The sequence below is a fragment of the Nanorana parkeri genome, unplaced genomic scaffold (assembly GCF_000935625.1).
Source record: "Nanorana parkeri isolate BGI_ZX_2015 unplaced genomic scaffold, ASM93562v1 scaffold729, whole genome shotgun sequence".
In the NCBI taxonomy this organism is placed as follows: Eukaryota; Metazoa; Chordata; class Amphibia; order Anura; family Dicroglossidae; genus Nanorana; species Nanorana parkeri.
The window spans coordinates 96,602-116,762 of NW_017306997.1; the positions used below are offsets into that span (position 1 = coordinate 96,602).

Genomic DNA, 20,161 nt, shown 5'->3' on the forward strand with positions numbered 1-20,161 from the left:
ACCACATTCAGAACCAACTTCACCTTGGACAAGACTCCTGGTTAGACCCTGTAATGGGACAGGAACAATAACCAGGTTACCGCCTTCCAGAATAACTCTGGAGGTATGTCACTAAATTCTATCCGTAAGGAAACATCCCTCGGAAGAGCGAACCCAGAGACTAATCTGTGGCTCCATCCGTCTGATCAGGCACAATGCATGTGACCTCGTGCACACAGAGTGCTACTTTCTAAACGCACCAGAAAGATGAACAGATCGACCTGAAAGAAGACGAGGTAACCTCCATGTTCCTCCCCAGCATAGCAGCCACATTTCAGGCATAAGCTGAAACAAAAAACTTGTCTGTGAAATGGAAGCAATAAGGTGGTTTGAAGGCTAATCTTGACTACCCAACACACTCCTCACTGAGGAGACTGCCGAAGGGAAACTATTTTAAACGTTACGGTCCATCCTGAGTAAGCGTGATCTAGATGAAGTAGAGGAAGGAAGAACGTATACAGCACTATCTGTAGATTCTAAGGGAAAGAGATTCTACTGAAGAGTAAATTCTTGTGCAAGTCCTTAAGAGCCGACTTATCAAATAATGAGCCGCGCATTGTGTCTCAGAGGATTAATATATAGAGGGTACTGATACCCAAGTACACATTGCTTGCCTGAAGGAAGTTCAAGAAATCCAGCATGGCAAGGTGAAGAGAGTCAAAACCCATTAAGCTGGTGAAGTCTATGAAATTATTCCACACCGTAGAATATAATGTGATGTTTAGTAGGCGCTCCATTATTCAACAAACACTCATTGACAGGAGATGAGTAATCCAGGCAAGGCAGACTCTACTTCCAACCTCCAAGTCGCTTAAGGTATTTTTAGATGTAGCATCCAGTTTAGAAGCTCTGAATATAAAGGATGACTAAAAGGGTCAGAGTCTACAAGAGAGGGAACCCTACCTGGATAATTGTGGGTACCATCTAGGAACCCAAATCCATTTGGACTGAAGGAAGCGTATGCATTCAAATATCCATTGCTCTCTCCCTTAGAACGTTTTCTTGACAAGGAGTGTCTGTACTCTGAGGGATTACCATCAGGATGTGATCTGGATAACCCGACTTGCTGCTGATCCACAGAAACTTCTGGATAAGAAAACATTAATTGTCATCCAGGGCTTCTTGGCTTACAGTATCAGCCAGGAAATTTTGGGGAGTCCAGCGCTGAATCCTCGATTAGAGGTACCCCCATCAGCAGTGAGCAGTTCCCATACATCTATGAGCAGACACCAAATCTTTGGAACAGAATATCATCCAGTTGTTCATTGAACTAATGCAGAGATTCCTTGGATCCGAAAGGCTCTCTGAACTCCAAGATGCTGAAGACATATTCCCCTTGAAGGATTGTCACCGACCTCGGATTAAAGGGCTGTTGAAGTGATTTGCACATAGGAATCCTTTATCAACCCGATCCCTTGTTAGGGACATAGATAACAGTTGAAACAGGTTCGCCGGTTGTAGCCACAACCAACAATCTCATATTTGGAATCATCCAGAATCAATAGCTCAGGTAATGTCTCCTCTGTCGTCTGAAGAACCCTGTTGAAAGACTTTTAGCCTCCAATAAGTATAGGATCACCACTTGAATTGATCCATCAACTGGAGACACCAAGGAGTTGTCCCGTCAACTGGAGACACCAAGGAGTTGTCCCGTCAACTGGAGACACCAAGGAGTTGTCCCGTCAACTGGAGACACCAAGGAGTTGTCCCGTCAACTGGAGACACCAAGGGGTAGGATAGAGGCATTCCCCCTTGGCGATCACTTTTAACTTGATCAGAGCCTAACTTAAAATGGTTCCATGGACTGCTAGAGTATGAACATGCTGAACAACCAGCAGGATGATGCTTCAATAGTTGGAATACTCGTTCACTCAAGAAGGCTGTGACTGAATGCTAGCTTTTGGAAAATGACCTAGGACTGTGGTGAGGCCAAAGGGCAGGTAAACAAACAAAAGTGGAACCTTAGAAGGGCAAGTAAGACATTTAATGGACAGGCGCGCAGGAATGTGAGCACACATCTGCCAGGCACAGTGTCCCATAGTCAGTTTCTGGCTTAAGTGATGAATATAGTGATTCCATATGCAATATTTGGATCCTGATCCATTTGTTTAAAGTGTGCAAACCAAGACTAGTCTTCAGCATAGTAGGACAAGCTAGTTGTCCTACTATGAAAATTAGAGGAAAAAGGCTTGATATCCTTGGACTGGAAAAGATTATGTGACACCATTGGATATGTGTACTTATAACCTAAGGTTTTGCTTGCACCAAGGAACCTGATGGCAACGAATGGACTGAAAGATGAGAAGAAAATCCTGACAATGTTCGTCTTGAACTCTTAACAGGACCTATGAGCATATACTCTGAAAAGTAAAGCTCAAACCTTTGTAAGCTCCCACAACCTGAGACCTACTGGGCAAGTTAGTCAGAGGTGTTGGAAATGCAGCAGCATATACTAATGTACTGATGTCTTTTGAGCTGTAGATGGCGCTGTAGTGGAATGCTGATCCCTGTGTGGATGCTTATCTGTAATACACAAGAAATTCATTTCCTTCACAATGTTATATCCATTCATGTAATGGCCTAAGCAAGTAGAACTTATTCAGCATTCCTCAAGATTGCAGTGTTTCATCTGAACACATAACCAACAAGATGTACCCTCAAAAGGACTTTTGCTTTTCTTGGGAGGGAGTAATCTTGGTTGTTTCAATGAACAAAGGAGGATTGTGAATTCTTCCGTCCCCGTGACATTAGATATTGGTGTGTGTGGTGAGATCTGTACCAACTCAAGGCAATTGCAGTCTCGGATGAGCAATGTAGCATATCCATAGCAGCCTCACTATGAAGTCACTGCTGATGTCAATTTATTCAGAACTACCATGCCCCTGAGACCTTATTGCCAGCCAAAAGGTCAGTCTCCGTACTTAGGCCAAGTATGGACTGCCCCGGCCAGTAAGTGCTATTACTGGGCTAGTAATTGATAGTTCATAAAAGTACAACACCACTGTGTAAGGCATTAGATGTTCATAAAGTACATCACCACTGGGGAAGGCTTCAGACCTCCATCCTTCTCCTGTTTATTCACTGCTGCCCCAGCAGGGTAAACCTGGCACAGCATCCTGCCGGGTGATTGCAGGCCAAGCACTGCTTAAAGGTTGTACAATCCTTGTGATGCAATCCACTAGCTGGACGCAGGATGCTGCATGTTTAGCAGCTGTATCACGGCTTGAAGCGGACTTTTCATCCCAAATTGAGCAGTTTACTCTGTCTTTGGGGAGCAGTACTGGTGATGAGGTATAATCCAGAAGTTCATGCATTTGCACTCTGAGAAGCAGTGATGGCAAAAGGCTGGAGAGTTTTACAATCCATTAACCCCTGCATATGCACTCTGAGGAACAGTGCGGTCAATAGGGCTGAAAACCTTACAATTCATTATGCCCATGCATTGCACGCTCTTTTTTATTTTATTTTCATACATACCTGACCCTCACCTTATAGAATGTAGCTGGTCTCTTGGGGAATGAGGTTAGGTAATTGACACATGATCCAACCTTACAAACACAGATGAAACTGAAGATAATGATGTGATTAACAGCACCTGTCAGAACCTGCTAGACACTAACAGCCATGCTGAAACCTGGAAGCCACATACGCATGTGCTCAGAGTTATAGCTGAATTAGAGGCAGGATAGGCCTGCAAGAAGCAACAATACCATAAGTTACATGTAAACATTAACAACGCTTGGGGAACCACAGGCGACAGCAAAATACTCACATGAAAGGCACCCAAAGAGTTAAGGCTCAAGATTGAAGCTGACAGAGTTAGAAAACAAACACATTTCTGTAAGATCTAGTTAAGCTTTAGCAGCAGAGCACATGGCAGCAGCCTGCACTCAGCAAGCACCTGCAGGGTAAAGCACCACAAGCAAGCTAATGGATGTTTAGGCAAATACCTGCAAGATTCAGCTAAGGCATAGCAGCGCCACAGAATCACATACTTCCCTGTAATGCACCTGTAAGGTTTAAGCACACATGGAAAACTAAATGGCTCTACAGACATAACAGATATTCAGAAAGATTCAGCCAGAGCAAGGCAGCACTGCAAGGCCACAGGAAACAGCAGCACATGTATTTCTAAAACCAACTCATTGAAAGAAAAATGGAGTGGATCCTACTTGTCAGCTTGTCCATGCATGTGATCATCCCAGTACAACCATAGCTTCTGATGATGCAGCTGAGTCACGGTTCTTCTCTGGAGTCACAAGGCCAGGAGGCTAAGCTAGTGTTCAACCCGCCGCCATGATGGAGGAAGCATCCGAACATAAAGAGACCCCAAGAGACCATTCCTGCACCCCAACTCCAAGGCTATGGGGGAGGCTTCCCTTATAAGACTGCATTTAGCTACCTAACAAAGGGAACTTCACAACAGGAGAGGCTGAACCTGTGCGGCAGGCCAGAAGAAACCAGCAAGGAGAGGGCAAAAACTCCAACATATCCTTAGTAAAAAGGATTTATACTTCTGTTCATGCAGTCCTGATTTACAGAGCTCTGCCACACAGTACAGCCCTGTTTTCTGGGAGAAGGAGACCTGACGTTTTTCTGCTGCTGTAAAATGACATTTGCCGGTTTTATCTCTCACCCAGCCTGTGACTGGACAGTGAAAGAAGAAGAAGCTCACTGATGAGTTTGTCCCTGTCACTCTGCTTTCACTGTTTTACCTGCTAAAGGATTTATACTTCTGTTCATGCAGTCCTGATTTACAGAGCTCTGCCACACAGTACAGCCCTGTTTTCTGGGAGAAGGAGACCTGACGTTTTTCTGCTGCTGTAAAATGACATTTGCCGGTTTTATCTCTCACCCAGCCTGTGACTGGACAGTGAAAGAAGAAGAAGCTCACTGATGAGTTTGTCCCTGTCACTCTGCTTTCTACTCCAATTATCATGTTCCTTGTAAACATTAGCACTACAGCACAAGTGACTGACCCTTTGAGCTGAGTCTGAGCTTCATTTTATTTAAATGTATTTGCCACAAGCTTTTTCTACTTGCCTAAATCACTCTGTAGCCAGACAGCTCATTGTCCCCTGTGTCTCTGGGCCCCTTAGCAGTCACATGGTCTGCTGTAGCTACACTTTAAGCCCTTGTTGCAAATAGCCATTGCACATACCCTGTTTTATTGTAAAAGCCAACCTAAGCTGACCATATGCATTAAAATCTGATTTTAAAATCCCCTTTAGGTCGTTCAGTAGTCGTGTAGAAGTGCTAGGGCTAATGGGATACAAATTGAGTGGATTGTTTAGGTAAGCCCTCAGTTTTGGTACAGCTACAGGCAGTTGTACAAAAATGGAGGTGTAAAATAAAAAAGCAACATTGGCAGCAACATTTACCTCCTCACCAGTATTGTCCCCTGCAGTTATTCCTTTATGCCTCTAGATGTCCCCGGTCTTCTGAGTTGAAGACACCCAGCACTATTTAACCCAGAAGACTGAGGACCTCCTGTGAGTGCAAGGACTTGTTACCTGCAAGGACATCACCGTGATATACAACAATGCAGAGAATGACACTGAAATAATCCACCACTCTCAGCACTGAGGACCACCGCCAGAGAAGATCTGAAGAGGAAACTGTGCATTGCATGACTGACCAGAAGACACCTAAAAAAGGTAAGTATAAAAAAGAAGTAGAGGAAGTGACAGGTGGGCAGAGGGAAGCCTAAAGCTGGGCTTTTGACTAGATCAGATGTGGGTATTTTGAAAGATTCCTGTTGCTGGGAAATTTCTTTTCAGCAGAGGATACTTAGGAAGTCCTCATCAAGTTAGTGCAATTCAGATGCTGAGGGAAGAAAATGTTACTTAGGTAATATAAGGAAGTCGTGTGAAGACCTGTCAGAGGAACAGTACTGTCCACTCTGTGCTTCCTGTACAGATGGAACACGTCCTATGAGGTTACGCGAGACGAGCCACTAAGATGAGTCTGTTTCTATTTCCTCATTACATGCAAACCTTTGAAAACGTCTCTGGGTTTTAACAAGTGTCTTGTTTTCTGTTACATTCACAATTATTATTGTGTTTTTTCCTCTTTCAGTTGCCATTTGATTTCTGTTTTTAAATAAATCAGTACATTTATCAATTTACCATTGATTGTATTTTCTCATGGAGCTGTACAAAGTCAGTGCTACAAATAAAAGGAAATAATCTGGATACTTAGAAAATATTTGAACAACTAAATACCGATACATAGCAAAATAAAAAACGAAAACAAGATGTAATATGAGTGAGATCCTATGAAGAATATAATAATTGCCTTCAAACTGTAAATTATAATAGGTATGGTGACCATATGAAGAACCATTTATATAGTTCACCAAGCTACAGGGATACCCCTTGTTTTTTTATGTTACTATTTACTGAGAAAAACTCACATTTGCACAGACAGATATTGGTGGATGCACACATAGTGACAGACAGTAAAGCTGAACAGATAAATAAATATACAGGTGGAATACATACTATATATTAGAGTTTTTACCTGACAAATGATTTGTATTTGTGTCCATCATTCCTCAGATTTATACAACTCCACACACAGCACAGCCCTGCCTGACGGGGCAGGAGACCTGTTTTTTCTCTGATGAGTAAAACTTATAGGTCTTGTCCTTCCTCCAACCTGTGAATGGAGAAGCACCACGCTGATGAGTTAATCTCTCTTTCAATCCACTCTCTCCTCTAATCAGCATGATGTATGCATATAAGCTAGTTGGCTCCCTGTGCTGCTTCTCCCTCATCCAGTCTGAGATCTGCTGTACAGGGAGTTGTAAAATGCAGGTACTTAGCACTGTGTGTATGTACAAATACAATGCCTGTCCAAAACAAAAGTTTAGCTAATCAAATAGGTAAGATCCTAGCTTTGGATAGGTCTAGGTTCAACAACGTTATGTCCCCAAAAATTAGGTCAGCTGTCTACCTGAAAATACTGAATTACCAGGCTTTTCCATCAATGGATTTTTTTCTTCCCTGATGGCACGGGCATATTCCATGATGACAATGTCAGGATTCATCGGGTTCAAAGTTTGAAAGAGTGTGAAAGAGTGGGTTCAGGGAGCATGATATATCGTTTTCACACATGGATTGGCCACCACAGAGTCCAGACCTGAACCCGATTTAGAATCTTTGGGATGTGCTGGAGAAGACATTACACTAGGGGTGCCCATTAGGTCGATCGTGATCTACCAGTCGATCGCAAAGCGAACACTGGTAGATTGAGATCGGCGCGTCGAGATGTGGTGCTCAGACGCCGCAGACGGGAAGGGGCGGGACACCTCTCCCCACATGCAACGTCGACCACACGTGCACCGCGGGAGGACAGGACGGCAGCGCACGTGAGGAGACCTGGGAAGCTGCTGCAGTGGAGATAAGAAAGGACAGTCAGTAGAGAGACAGCAGAGAAAGTGATAGAAAAGACAGCAGAGAGAGAGAAGAGAGACAGCAAGTGAGAGAAGAGACAGCAGAGAGAGAAGAGAAACAGCAGAGAAAATGAGGGAAGAGACAGCAGAGAGAGAGAAGAGAGACAGCAGAGAGAAGAGACAGCAGATAGAAACGGGAGAGAGTGAGGAGAGAGAGCGCGAGGAAAGAGAGAAGAGAAAGCCAAGAGAGAGGGGCTGGTTCACACCACAAAGTCTGCTTTCCAGAGTATTTGGCCTCTAGAACGCACTGGAACACAAGCCAGCCGGCTCCCTGCGTTCAGGGGCAGGAGGGGGCGTGGTGGTGCATTGAAGTCAATGGTACAGCAGCCACACACCCTGCCTGCAGTGCTTGCAGCATTTTTGCAGATCGCACTGGACCGGAACACAGGCACTAATGTGCCTGCGTTTCGGGTGCGGGCGATCACACTGCAGGCGGGGGGGCGTGGTTGCGGTGCTATTGACTTCAATGCACCGTCACGCCCCCTCCCGCCCCTGAATGCGGGTGTTTTTTTCATTAGTAGATCTCATAGAGCTCATCATTTGAAAAATAGATCTCTAGAAAGAAAAATTGTGGGTGCCTATGCATCACACCCTGGTCTGACTCTACAAGATCTTGGTGAAAAATGAATGTAAGGCTGGACAGAAATAAATGATGACATTGCAGAAGCTTATCGAAATGATGCCACAGCGAAAGCATGCTGTAACCGAAGCTAAAGGGGGTCCAATTAAATAATAGAGTGTGTGACTTTCTTTTTTGGACAGGTGGTGTACATTTACAGGGCTATTCACAAAAGGGTGAAGAGTTTGGAGAAGGCAGGGGAAGTGAACAATCTAGGCCAACATAGCTAATTTGGAAATATTCTCCTATTCAGCTAACTTTCCAGTTCAGCTATGTTGTCCTAGATTGTTCACTTCTCCTGCCTTCTCCAAACTCTTCACCCTTTTGTGAATAGCTAATGTGTTCCTGAATACATTAATCTGTGTCGTTTATATGTGCTTGGAGCTTTAAAGATGAGCCTCTGGCAGAGATAAAAGAAACAAATGAATGCACTATACTATTTATTAATATATAATTCAATGTGTTTTTGGTAATGCAACTAGTATAAGTACCTGAATGGTTTGGTAGACGTAAGATACAAGATCCTCCATAAGGCATGTAATAAATATTTAATTGCCTTTTTCTTTCTTATTTAGATAAGTTTGTCATAAAATCCCTGGAGACTGGTGCTACCGGACTTACTCAGCATGACCACCCACGTGACGCTGGAAGATGCGTTATCTAACGTGGACCTATTGGAGGAGTTACCACTCCCTGACCAGCAGCCATGTATCGAACCTCCTCCGTCCTCCATAATGTACCAGGTATCATGTTGTCCTAATGCAAGAGCTGTAGTGCTTCACACTTTCCTTCCATATTCAGGATTTTTCTTGTTACGGACCTTTATATTTATTCTTTATATTACTTTTCCTTTTCTTCCTGCACAGCAGCTGAAGTGCTAAACTCTCAGTGATAGTTGGTTGCTGAAATAAGAAAGGAGGCAGAGAGCAGGTGCAAGGAAGTTTATCTACATGTTTCATATACAGATGATCTCTCAGACTGATGTTTTGAAAGGAAGAGTGGGGAAGGTGCTTAGGCAGTCAGAATTTAGGTAGAATTCAGACGTGTAAAAGCAGATGAGGGTTGTGGAACACAGAGAAACAGTTAACATAGATGTCACCAGCACACCAGGATACAGCTTGAATATCAGCGCAAATCCATTTTATTGATAGATGTTGCCAGTGGCGTCACAAGGGGGGGTGCGAGGGGTGTGGCCCGCACCTGGGTGACACCATTTAGAGGGGTGACACCAAAATGACTGACAGTCATTTTGGTGTCACCATCGATAAAAAGGCGGGCACTCGGTCATGGGCCGAGAGCCCGACAGTATCAGGGGAGCGGAGGGGACCCGGCGGCATACCTCATCCCGCCGGGTGAACGTCCCCTCCCCTCTCTGTCGGCGTCCATCACTAAGATGGCCACCGGCAGGCGTCAATTAGGTGACCATGCACGCACGATGACGTCATCGCACACACGTGTGGTGACACCACACGCATGCACGATGCCGTCACGTCGGGGTATCACTAGGTATCCGCTCTGGGTGACACCCAGTCTCGGGCCGCCCCTGGATATCGCTCAGACAAACGCTTTTGGAGCCACACAAGGTTCCCTTCATCAGGCTCAGAAATGACTGAGCCTGATGAAGGGGACCCTGCGCGGCCCGGAAGTGCTTGTCTGAGTGACATCTATCAATAAAATGGACTTGTACTGATATTCAAGCTGTATCCTGGTGTGCTGGTGACATCTATGTTAAGTTTGATTTGGAAGCGGCGTCATCTGCAGTCATTACAAGCACCCATTGTTCTGGGATATCCGGTAAGGAGTGCTGCGAGACATTTTGACATTACACAGAGAAACAGCTCGCTTACTGAGAATGTGATGACCTCTTGCACAGCAACCTTCTCCCCCAACCCTGTGGTGCTGTACAATGTAAGTGAAACAATTGAGGTTGAGTAGCAGGGAGAGTGCAAATACATAACTAAAATTCAAATGACAAGTTTGTACTAAATCTATGAAGCAGCAGCAGCAGGATGCAATATGGAGAGTTCTGCTCAGGTAGCTTAAAATCCAGAGGATAAGGGATAAGAAACAAGCGTGAAAGCTCTATTTAATGTAAACCAATCAGTAACCAAAAGTACCTGAACTTATATTAAAAATGTTATTGCATACATCCTGAGGTAACTGTATTTTTTTATTTGAGTTTTTCAGAAACCCTTTAGGGGCCCATTCACACCTCCACAGTGCGGTGCGATGCATTAATATATGCATTTTGTGCCTTAATTCCTTTAGTTTCCATTCATTTTCAATAGCATCCCAATGCTCCAACGTAGGGATGTCCCGATGCCACTTTTTCAGGCCCAAGTACAAGTACAAGTACTTCCCCTCATGTACTTGCCGATACCAATTACCGATACTTTTTCTTAAAGGGACAGGTGACTTTAAATGATCCATAGTACAACTACATATTATGTACTATGGATCATGATTTAACCTATTCATGTTAGCAGGGGAGAATTGTAAATCTATTGTTGCAGTGCATTCTATATGTAGTATATAGTACATGTACATATAGAGTGCCTGCAACAATAGATTTACAATTATCCTCTGCTAACTTGAATGGATTAAATGATCCCTAGTACAGGGCTACATACAGATCATTTAATCCATTCATGCTAGCAGAGTATAATTGTAAATGTATTGTCTGCACTGTATTAGCAGTGTGTACTCTATATGCACTACATATAGAGTACATATAGAGTACACACTGCTAATACAGTGCAGACAATACATTTACAATTATACTCTGCTAGTACTGTACATGTACTACATATAGAGTACACTACAGCAATAGAGTTTTTCAATTATCCCCTATTCCCCTGCTAACATGATTAGGTTAAATCATGATCCATAGTACAACTACATGTTATGTATGTAGTATACTATAGATCATGATTTAACCTAATACTCTATATGAAGAAGTAAATGTACACTTGCAATCAGATTATAAATACAATACTGGCAAAGTGGAAAAACGACACCACTTGCCATCTCACAGGCCCTCACAGCAGCACAGGCCCTTACTGGTGCCTGTTCAATGGAGCCTCATGGGGTGCCGAATTATTTTTTCTCCTCATTTGAGGACGACGTCGGCTGCGCTGAGAGGCTGAGCGGAGGTGCGTTGCGTCACTGCTGTGGGCGGAGCTACATGTGGAGTCCTCTGGGCAGTCGCCAGCCAACTACATTAGACCCGGCGGCGGCGCTGAGAGGCTGAGCAGAGGAGCGTCGCGTCACTGCTGTGGGCGGAGCTACAGGTGGAGTCCTCTGGGCAGTCGCCAGCCAACTACATTAGACCCCACCTGGAGCTCCGCCCACAGCAGTGAAGCGACGCTCCTCCGTCCTGCCCAGAGGACCCCATCCCCAGCCACCACGGAAGGTTAAAAAAAACAAAAAACTAGCGTGAGCTTCGGCGCCAGGCATCCGGGCATTTTGACAAGTACAAGTACTTGTCAAAATGCCCTGTATTGGGCACGATTCCGATGCTAGCATCGGTATCGGGACATCCCTACTCTAACGCAGTGGCTCTCAACCGGGGTAACCTCAGGACCCACATTTAAAATTGGTCCTTAGGTCATGACCCAAGTCGCAGTAGTGCGTGTTCAGGTACAGGCGGTCGAACTGTGGTTGGGTGGGGTGTAGTGGGGTGGGGTGCGTTTGGGGCGCCATTCATATAAATGTCAATGCGACGCACCTCCTACACCAAAACGCGCAGTAGGTGCGATTGCATGGTACAGTGCATTATTCTCACAGGACTCTTATATTAACGCACTGTACTAGTGTGAATGGGCAATCAAAAACACACAACACACACACACAACCACAGACACAATCTCACTCACACACTCCAAAAAAAATTGTCAATTTCTTTTAATTTTTTTAAAGATCCACCCAGTCTCTCTACCTTGCGAGAACTGGAGTGGATCCTCAGCATTGAGACCAGTGTGGGTTGCTGTACTGTGATGGAGCTCCATCCATAAGTGCATTGCTTGCACAGCTCCCTTGCGTGCCCTGTAGAGGTGTTGTGAACCAGAATGTGACATCACTCCGGTCCAGGCACCTCTACAGGTCACGCGAAGGAGCTTCAGGCGATGTACGTATGGATGAACCTTCATCACGGCCATACCCCCAGTCCACCCCACCTCAAGCTGACACTTGGAACCAGGCAGCATATTTGAAATGGCTGCTCGGTGTGAGAACTGACAGTGCTGTGCTAGGGGGATACTGAGGAGCCTCTCACCTAGCGCAGTGGAAGGCACACGGCGAGCCACTTTTTGGTCACGACCCACCTGTTGAGAACCACGGCTCTAACCTAATGCATCCCCAAGGACATCACAACTGTGCATTAATCAGACAGGTGTGAATCCAAGCTTTATCGGCCTCAAAGTCAAGCACTAGCCCACCTTCCTCCTCACCTAACTCACTATATTGGTTAATATTAAAGTTAATATTTGCATATTACAGTACCCTGGATTGTAGGGCTCCTGGTGCTTCCAAGAAGATCTATGGAGGAGAAGGCTGGATGTAAAGTAGAGGCTGGGTTTAGAGTTATTATCTGGAGACCGGTGAGGAACTGTAGGGAGGGGAGTCAGACTAGAAAAAGCATTGCAGATTACTGTTAGCAGAAGCAGCATTTGATAAGCAAGGGAGTGGATGGAGTGATGCAATTTTGTTCATCAGTTGGCCACTGAGGTGACCGTACAATAATCAGACCAGGAAATGATGAGCACATGCATTAGCACTTTAAATGCATTATGTGCAAGGAAAGGACAAATACAATTTTGAAGGAAATCTGTCATGAAAGAGACATAAATGCTGCCATTGCTCAACACCCCTCTAAAAATGCTGCTTAGCTGGCTGTCATGCAGACTCTAAATACAACCCCAATTCCCAAAAAGTTGGCACACTGTGTAAAATCTACATAGAAACAGAGTACAATGATTTGCAAATCTCATAAACTTTTTTTTTTTTTTTTTGTTTCTTTGGTTTTTTTTGCTGACTGTGTCCCTTTTGAGAAGGTACAAACGGAGAGTTGCCTTGCCGCACTCTTTACCGGAGACCCCAGTTCTCCGGTAAGGAGTGCGGCAAAGCAACTCTACGTTTGTTCCTGTGTCTTGAATTGGGGTCTCCAGTAAGGAGTGCGGCAAGGCAACTCTACGTTTGTTCCTGTGCTTTGAATTGGGATCTCCGGTAAGGACTGCAGCAAAGCAACTCTACGTTTGTTCCTGTGTTTGGCCTTGAATTGGGGTCTCCAGTAAGGAAGGCAGCAAAGCAACTCTACGTTTGTTCCTGTGCTTTGAATTGGGATCTCCGGTAAGGACTGCAGCATAGCAACTCTACGTTTGTTCCTGTGTTTGGCTTGAATTGGGGTCTCCGGTAAGGAAGGCAGCAAGGCAACTTTACATTTGTTCCCGTGTTTGGCTTGAATTGGGGTCTCTGGTAAGGAGTGTGGCAAGACAACTCTACGTTTGTCCCTGTGTTTTGAATTGTGGTCTCCGGTAAGGAGTGTGGCAAGACAACTCTACGTTTGGACCAATTTGAATTGGGCCCTTTGAGAAGTTAGACACATTAAGAAGTGAGGGGAAATCTGCCCAAAGTAAAGGGAAATAATTTCTTAGGAAGTTGTCACTGGAACACCTGTCCCCATTGGAAGATTTCCCCTAACCCCCTGTTCCAGTGACAACTCAATATTAACCAGGGCAAACAGAGAGAGTGAATATCCCAGACGGGGACCCAGACAAAATAAAAAACTAAATCTACTCTATCCAAAACTGGATTTAGATCAACGGTAATGACATTTCTGTGATTTTTTTGGAGAAAAATGTGTTCTGCTAACTGTAGATTAACAGGTCAATTGTTTCTAAAGGATGCATTTTAAGTTGTGTTGTTCCTTATTCCTACAGGCTAACTTTGATACCAATTTTGAGGATCGGAATGCGTTTGTAACTGGTATAGCCAGGTACATTGAACAGGCTACTGTCCATTCCAGCATGGTGAGTAGCTCCTAAATCCAGTCCAATCATGAATGTATTCTTTGAAAGAGGCCACCAATGGCAGCCTTTAAATGAAACATAAACAACAATAAGCTAAAAGTCCCACCATGGCCTATAAACTAACTGTATATTGCACGTGTTACATACAGTATATACTAATAAAAACACTGACATAAAATGTTTATGCTGCAGAATGAGATGCTGGAGGAAGGACAAGAGTATGCGGTCATGCTGTACACATGGAGGAGCTGCTCTCGAGCCATTCCGCAGGTAAAATAATCTGTTTTTCATGTGCCTTGTCACAGGCTGATGAGTTCAGTGATTTGATGTGACTATAAAGCTTTATCTTGCATATTGTGGAACCCGTGTAAAGTATGCTGAAGTCAGGATTTTAAATGAACCTTATATACATACAGGGAGCCCTCTCCACCTGCTCAGTTTTTCATCCAGACATTGCTCTAGTGCACCAGCCAACCCCAGACCATCTTGTCAGTAATCTGGTGATTTGAGAACCCCTGATTGTGATGTAGGAGAGTAATTCCTAAAAACACACACTGCAGACTTCTCACTATCTAATCAAAGTTATAGTTATTTTGCCAAGACTGTATTTATCATAATGGCACATGTGGGCTGAGCCTAGGGCAGCAGGACTAGAGGGGCAGCACTGAACCTCAAAACGTTCAAATTATACAGCTGTGAAGTTAGAGGAGTCTGAAGGCTCGCTATAGTTCATTAAACAATAAACCCTTTCTCTTGTTTGGCTGAAAATCGGTCCTACATATAAAGCAGACCACATGCTCCCTCCAATAGAGCATTCTAGCAGTAGTTTTTAGCAAAATAATCACATGGCCCAGGGTCATCCATATGTATCTGGCACTGCCTGAAGTCTGTCTCCAACTTGCTGAAGAGACCACCTCCCTGAAGCCCCCTGAAACCTGTCTAAAAAGTTAATAGATGCCTGTAATCCAGCAGTCTTCTGGCTGATCCAGTTACATCGCAGGTTCTCCTGCAGTAAATAGTGCTCATGTAATAATGTGTGGGCACCAGTTAGTTTAGTAGTACTGTAAGCTCAGGCTACCTTGATGACACACTCCCAGGGGGGCAGGTCTATGACAGCCTGCGCTCAGAGAAAGTAGATTGAATGACGCTGGCCATCTTTCAAACAGGAAGTCTGGTGACATCTAGTGGTGGAGAGGATCTTCTGTGGGGGACAGCAGTGGAGGTGAGTATTCTGGACTGCTACAGTATATACAGTATATATCAAAATAATTTCTAGCTGGGATTTTGCTTTTTTGCCTCTGCTGACTTGCTACCACCAGCTGAAAGGGAGGAAAGCCTTGACATGAATGGTCAACCATTACTGCGCTGGTCACCACATATGCAGGTGTTCAGATCACGCTTGCACATTCAATCACCATCAGATGTCAATTATAACAACATTTTAATGGAAGCTTCATTCTCACTTTGGCATTGACCCTGTTAGAATAGATTTATTTATAAATAACTGTACATTGTGTCATTCTAGGTGAAGTGCAATGAACAGCCAAACCGTGTAGAGATCTATGAGAAAACGGTGGAGGTTCTGGAACCGGAGGTCACAAAATTGATGAAGTTTATGTACTTCCAGGTAAATGTTCTTCTCCCCAGTGGTTTATATAAAGTAGATGTAAACCCTAACTGGATGAGATTTAGCTTGCTAAAGAACTGTGTAATATTGACCAAGTGCCATTATATGTTTTTTAATAACAAGTTCTAGTTTTCACCTTTTTTCGTCTTTCATTACATCTCAGTGCTGCTGATCTCTTGCCGCCCTTTCCTGTCTAAATGCACTCTAGCATTTGCTGCATGGCATTTCTCAGGGTGGGTTTCCTGATGGTGACAACATTGGAGCATGCCTGTATAATGTATTTTAAAGCAGTCACTTGTAGTCTTCACCAGAAGCTTACTTAACAAGGTGACAACGGAGAAGCAAAATAAACCTTGACTGACTTTTCTAAACAGTTGACTGATAAAGTTATATATTTGCAACATTTCTTTCAGTTTAATTATCTTTATGCACAATCAAGCTACCTTTTTTTGCTTTAAAGCCCAACTGAAGCCATAAAAATATATATGTCAGAAGTAGGGAAAGAAACAGTATTTGTACTGAGGGAGAAAGGTATTTTAAAGGTTTTTCAAGCCAAAATCAGTCATCGGTCATCACATGCAGAGGTACATGACTATATGGAGATAAAAAAGGTGTGAGACTTCATTCGGGCTTTAATGGTTATTCTGCATCTAGCTATATTTTATAAAGCTTCTGAGAACAATGTACTAGCGCTCACCCATAATTCCTTTTAGCGTAAAGCCATAGAAAGGTTCTGCAATGAGGTGAAGCGCCTCTGTCATGCTGAGCGCAGGAAGGATTTCGTCTCAGAAGCCTACCTGCTCACCCTGGGGAAGTTCATCAACATGTTCGCTGTACTGGATGAGCTAAAAAACATGAAGTGCAGTGTGAAGAACGACCACTCTGCTTATAAACGGTGAGGAACCCTGATAACACCTGTTGTCAGAGTCATTTTATAAGTTGTTTTGTTCTTTGTCATTTGGGCCCAGACTCAAGATGGATCAGTTGCCTTTATAGAGAGTAAGAAGCCATTTTGATCAGCTCAGTAATAAATATAATCAACAAATCCCTTTACTATAGACACTGCATTACAACTTTTTCAGGCTTCACTGATAATGCCTGTGCTGTGGTGAAGTTAATTAACATTGCAGCAAAAAACTAGGAATGTCAATGTGTGTGCACTCCTAGTTCTCAGATCCCACTGTATCACGGTCTGGGCATTTAAATCTCAATGACCTCTGGTCATGGATTAAAGCAGTTTCTTCCACTTTAAATCAGCTTTCAATCATGAAAACAAGCAAAAGGCAACCAAAACTTAAGATCATTTTAGATTGTTGTAAGGGGTTGGTGCTAGGTTACTTTCATACATTTGGTTATTTTTGCAATGTTAAGCTGGTTGACAGTGGTAGAAAACTGTCCTGTATGTGTGGTCAGCATTACAGGCAGATCTTGGCTTCACATATTTTATATTTGTGTATACAGAGACAGTGGATTCGCCATTGATATATATCAATATGTAGGGGGACACTTCAACTGGGAACCAAGGCTAGAGTTGTGGGGAGGTCTTTCTGCCATGGACATGGACATATTCATGTACAGCAGTGAAGACCTTTAGCGAGATCTGATCCTGCCTTATACATTTGGTGTTTAGACATTGCCGCACACATCCCACAATGCAATGTGGGTGCCAATAATAGATCTTGTGCACAGGAAGTTCAAGATAGCAGAGGTACTAAAGACACCTGCTGATGCCTTTCATACACACAGTCAACTTTTACTGGTTTGTCAGGTATGTATAGTTGTCTTTGCCCCATTGTGGAAATTTTCTCTGACTTCCTGTCCAAGGTGCCAGCAGTCATTGGAACAGGAAGAGATGGAAAATCTCTACATGGAAACCCAGACAGCAACAAAAACCTGACATTTTTTTCTTGTTATGGATTGTGTTATTGTCAGGACTAGTCACCAGGAAGTGAGAGGAAATCTTCTAAGCTTGCTCCACTCCGCTAAAAAAAAAACAACCATACAGTATTTTCCTGGCTGATGTCTGTGCCCTTCTTGGGACATTTCTCTTCACTTCCTGTCCAGGTGGTACCTGACAGAGCTTCTAAACTTTTCACATGCCATCCAAAATGAAATAAAACATTTGGGCAGACCCCTGTCATTAATCCATTGTAAGACATTTGACATACATGTTGATAGGACATTAGATATGGGTTGTTTATGTATATTGTATTGCAGTGCTGCCCAGTTTCTGCGAAAGATGGCCGACCCTCAGTCTATACAAGAGTCACAGAATCTCTCCATGTTTCTGGCCAATCACAACAGGATCACTCAGGTAAGAGCACCTTTTGCAATCCTCACAGAAAAAAACAGAACATATTTTAAAGTGATACTAAGAAATGCAAATGCATTTGAAGCTGGAAGTTTCAGGACATTTATAACATTAATACCTGCTGAAAACAGGACAGTTCCCCCAAACTCTTGGTGGTTCTGAAGTATTTGGAGGCTCTTATTGAAAAAAAATGCTAAAAATTACTTAAAACATTTTACTCATCAATGCTAATTAAAGATAAAGTAGACAGTTTAAATAAATATGTGTGAATTGTCTTACCTGCTAAGGATTTGTAAGTTGATTCAGACAGTCATATGATACAGTCACCCCTACTTGAGTGCATAGTCATGTTCTGGACCTCCCTGCAGGCTACACTGATGTTAAGCAAAATTACCTAGTCCAGTACCCACCCCAGTCTGCGATTGGACAGTGAAGAAGACACAGCACACCGACAATCTCCTGTACGTATGTTCCTGACAGCATTGTGCAATGCAATAGAGCCATGATTGGCTCACTGTGCTGCCCCTCCCTTTCCTAGTCTTTATCCAAAACTAAATTTAAAAAAGAATAAAAAGGAATTTAGATATACCTTAATGCATCTGAAATCATGCTATACATGTAGGTCTGCAAAAGCCCAAAATGAACACATAGGCGTCTAGTTATACATACTTTTATACAAGATTCATACAACTTTCTCCCAGGATGCACACATTTTCTTTTTAGATTAAATTGGAAGAATGGGTTAACACTGGGTGAAAGTTGTGTGAATCTTGTTTGAAAACATTTTATAAATAGACCCTATAACTAAATTACATAGTATTTTGTATCCTCTATAATCATAACAGTAACTATATAGAAAATCCTATTGTTATCAGTTTATCTAAGAACTGTCTGTATTACTCTGTAATAACCATTCAAGTTCTGTCTTTCTTTTCTACAAATATTGTCCCTTTCAGTTTTGAACCTGATTTTTTCTTCAAGGCAGAGCAGACAGTTCCTGTTTCAGACTAATGCTAATTAGTCTGACCATCTTTCTTTGCAGCAGATGTCTATCTTGATAAGAAGGAAGCAGTTAGTAGAACATTGCACTAATTTTTCATGTTTTACTTGTGTCCTTGCAGTGCCTGCACCAGCAGCTGGAGGTGATTCCTGGCTATGAGGAGCTGCTGGCCGACATTGTCAACATCTGTGTGGATTACTATGAGAATAAAATGTATCTGACCCCAAGTGAGAAGCACATGCTGCTAAAGGTAACGTGCTAAGAATCATGCTAAGGGCTGGTTCACACCAGCCGCAGTGCGTTCCGGCCCGATTTGGTGTTGGAACTCACTGGATCGCATCCCAGCCGGCTCACTGCATTGTAGGGTGGGAGGAGGCGTTCCAGTCCAATGCGGTCAGAAAAAAGTTGTGCATGCAGCATTTTTTCTGACCGCACCGGACCGGAACACAGGCATTGATGTGCCACGCAGTGATGCGGGTAATCGCACTGCGGCCGGGGGCCATGGCTGCGATGCCATTGACTTCAATGCATCGCCACGCCGCCTCCCGCCCCAGAAGTGAGCTGGCTGGGATGTGATCCAGTGCGTTCCAACACTGAATCAGGCAGGAACGCACTGGGGCTGGTGTGAACTAGCCCTAAGGCTGCTACCTTAAATTGACAATAAACTCCAGAGTTAGATCTTAAAAATACATTCAAGTACCTTAACCAATAACAAAAATGTATCTTATTTGTGTATCACTCGGCTGTAGATCCTCAAACCATCTCTGAATTGGTGCTGACACTGTCCTTCCTTCTGGAGGGTGGCTACTTTTGTTCCCCATGGTCCCTATGTGTGTTGTAAAGTAGCCACCGCTACTTTTAATGCAGACCTCCATGAATGTACATACTTGCTCCATCCTCCTTTGCCTTCAGCCCCCAGGAGTTGTAGGTCCCTTTGCAAGTTACAATTTGCTGGAGTTGTAGCCCACACATACTTATGGGCTTCGCGTGTGAAGTTGCTGATTGGCCCAGCACTAGCACATGAAGTGAGTCACATGCTTCATTATACCCAGAAGTACCGGATAATTTCTTCAATTTTCGGTG

The 20,161-nt window shown here is 43.6% G+C and overlaps 1 protein-coding gene across 4 annotated transcripts in view; it reads left to right on the forward strand.

The window, feature by feature from the left end:
* The first annotated feature begins 8,681 nt into the window (after positions 1 to 8,681).
* CYFIP2 (cytoplasmic FMR1 interacting protein 2) overlaps positions 8,682 to 20,161 on the forward strand; it is a 40,831-nt gene continuing 29,351 nt past the window's right edge. The window contains exons 1-7 of one of the 4 annotated variants that reach the window (XM_018564134.1): positions 8,682 to 8,857; positions 14,051 to 14,140; positions 14,333 to 14,410; positions 15,666 to 15,767; positions 16,481 to 16,662; positions 17,985 to 18,081; positions 19,200 to 19,328. In XM_018564134.1, the coding sequence (XP_018419636.1) occupies positions 8,741 to 8,857; positions 14,051 to 14,140; positions 14,333 to 14,410; positions 15,666 to 15,767; positions 16,481 to 16,662; positions 17,985 to 18,081; positions 19,200 to 19,328 (795 nt within the window). In that variant the 5' untranslated portion in view covers positions 8,682 to 8,740. The remainder of the gene's footprint in view (positions 8,858 to 14,050; positions 14,141 to 14,332; positions 14,411 to 15,665; positions 15,768 to 16,480; positions 16,663 to 17,984; positions 18,082 to 19,199; positions 19,329 to 20,161) is intronic. The other 3 variants (XM_018564137.1, XM_018564135.1, XM_018564136.1) reach the window with 3 other exon arrangements.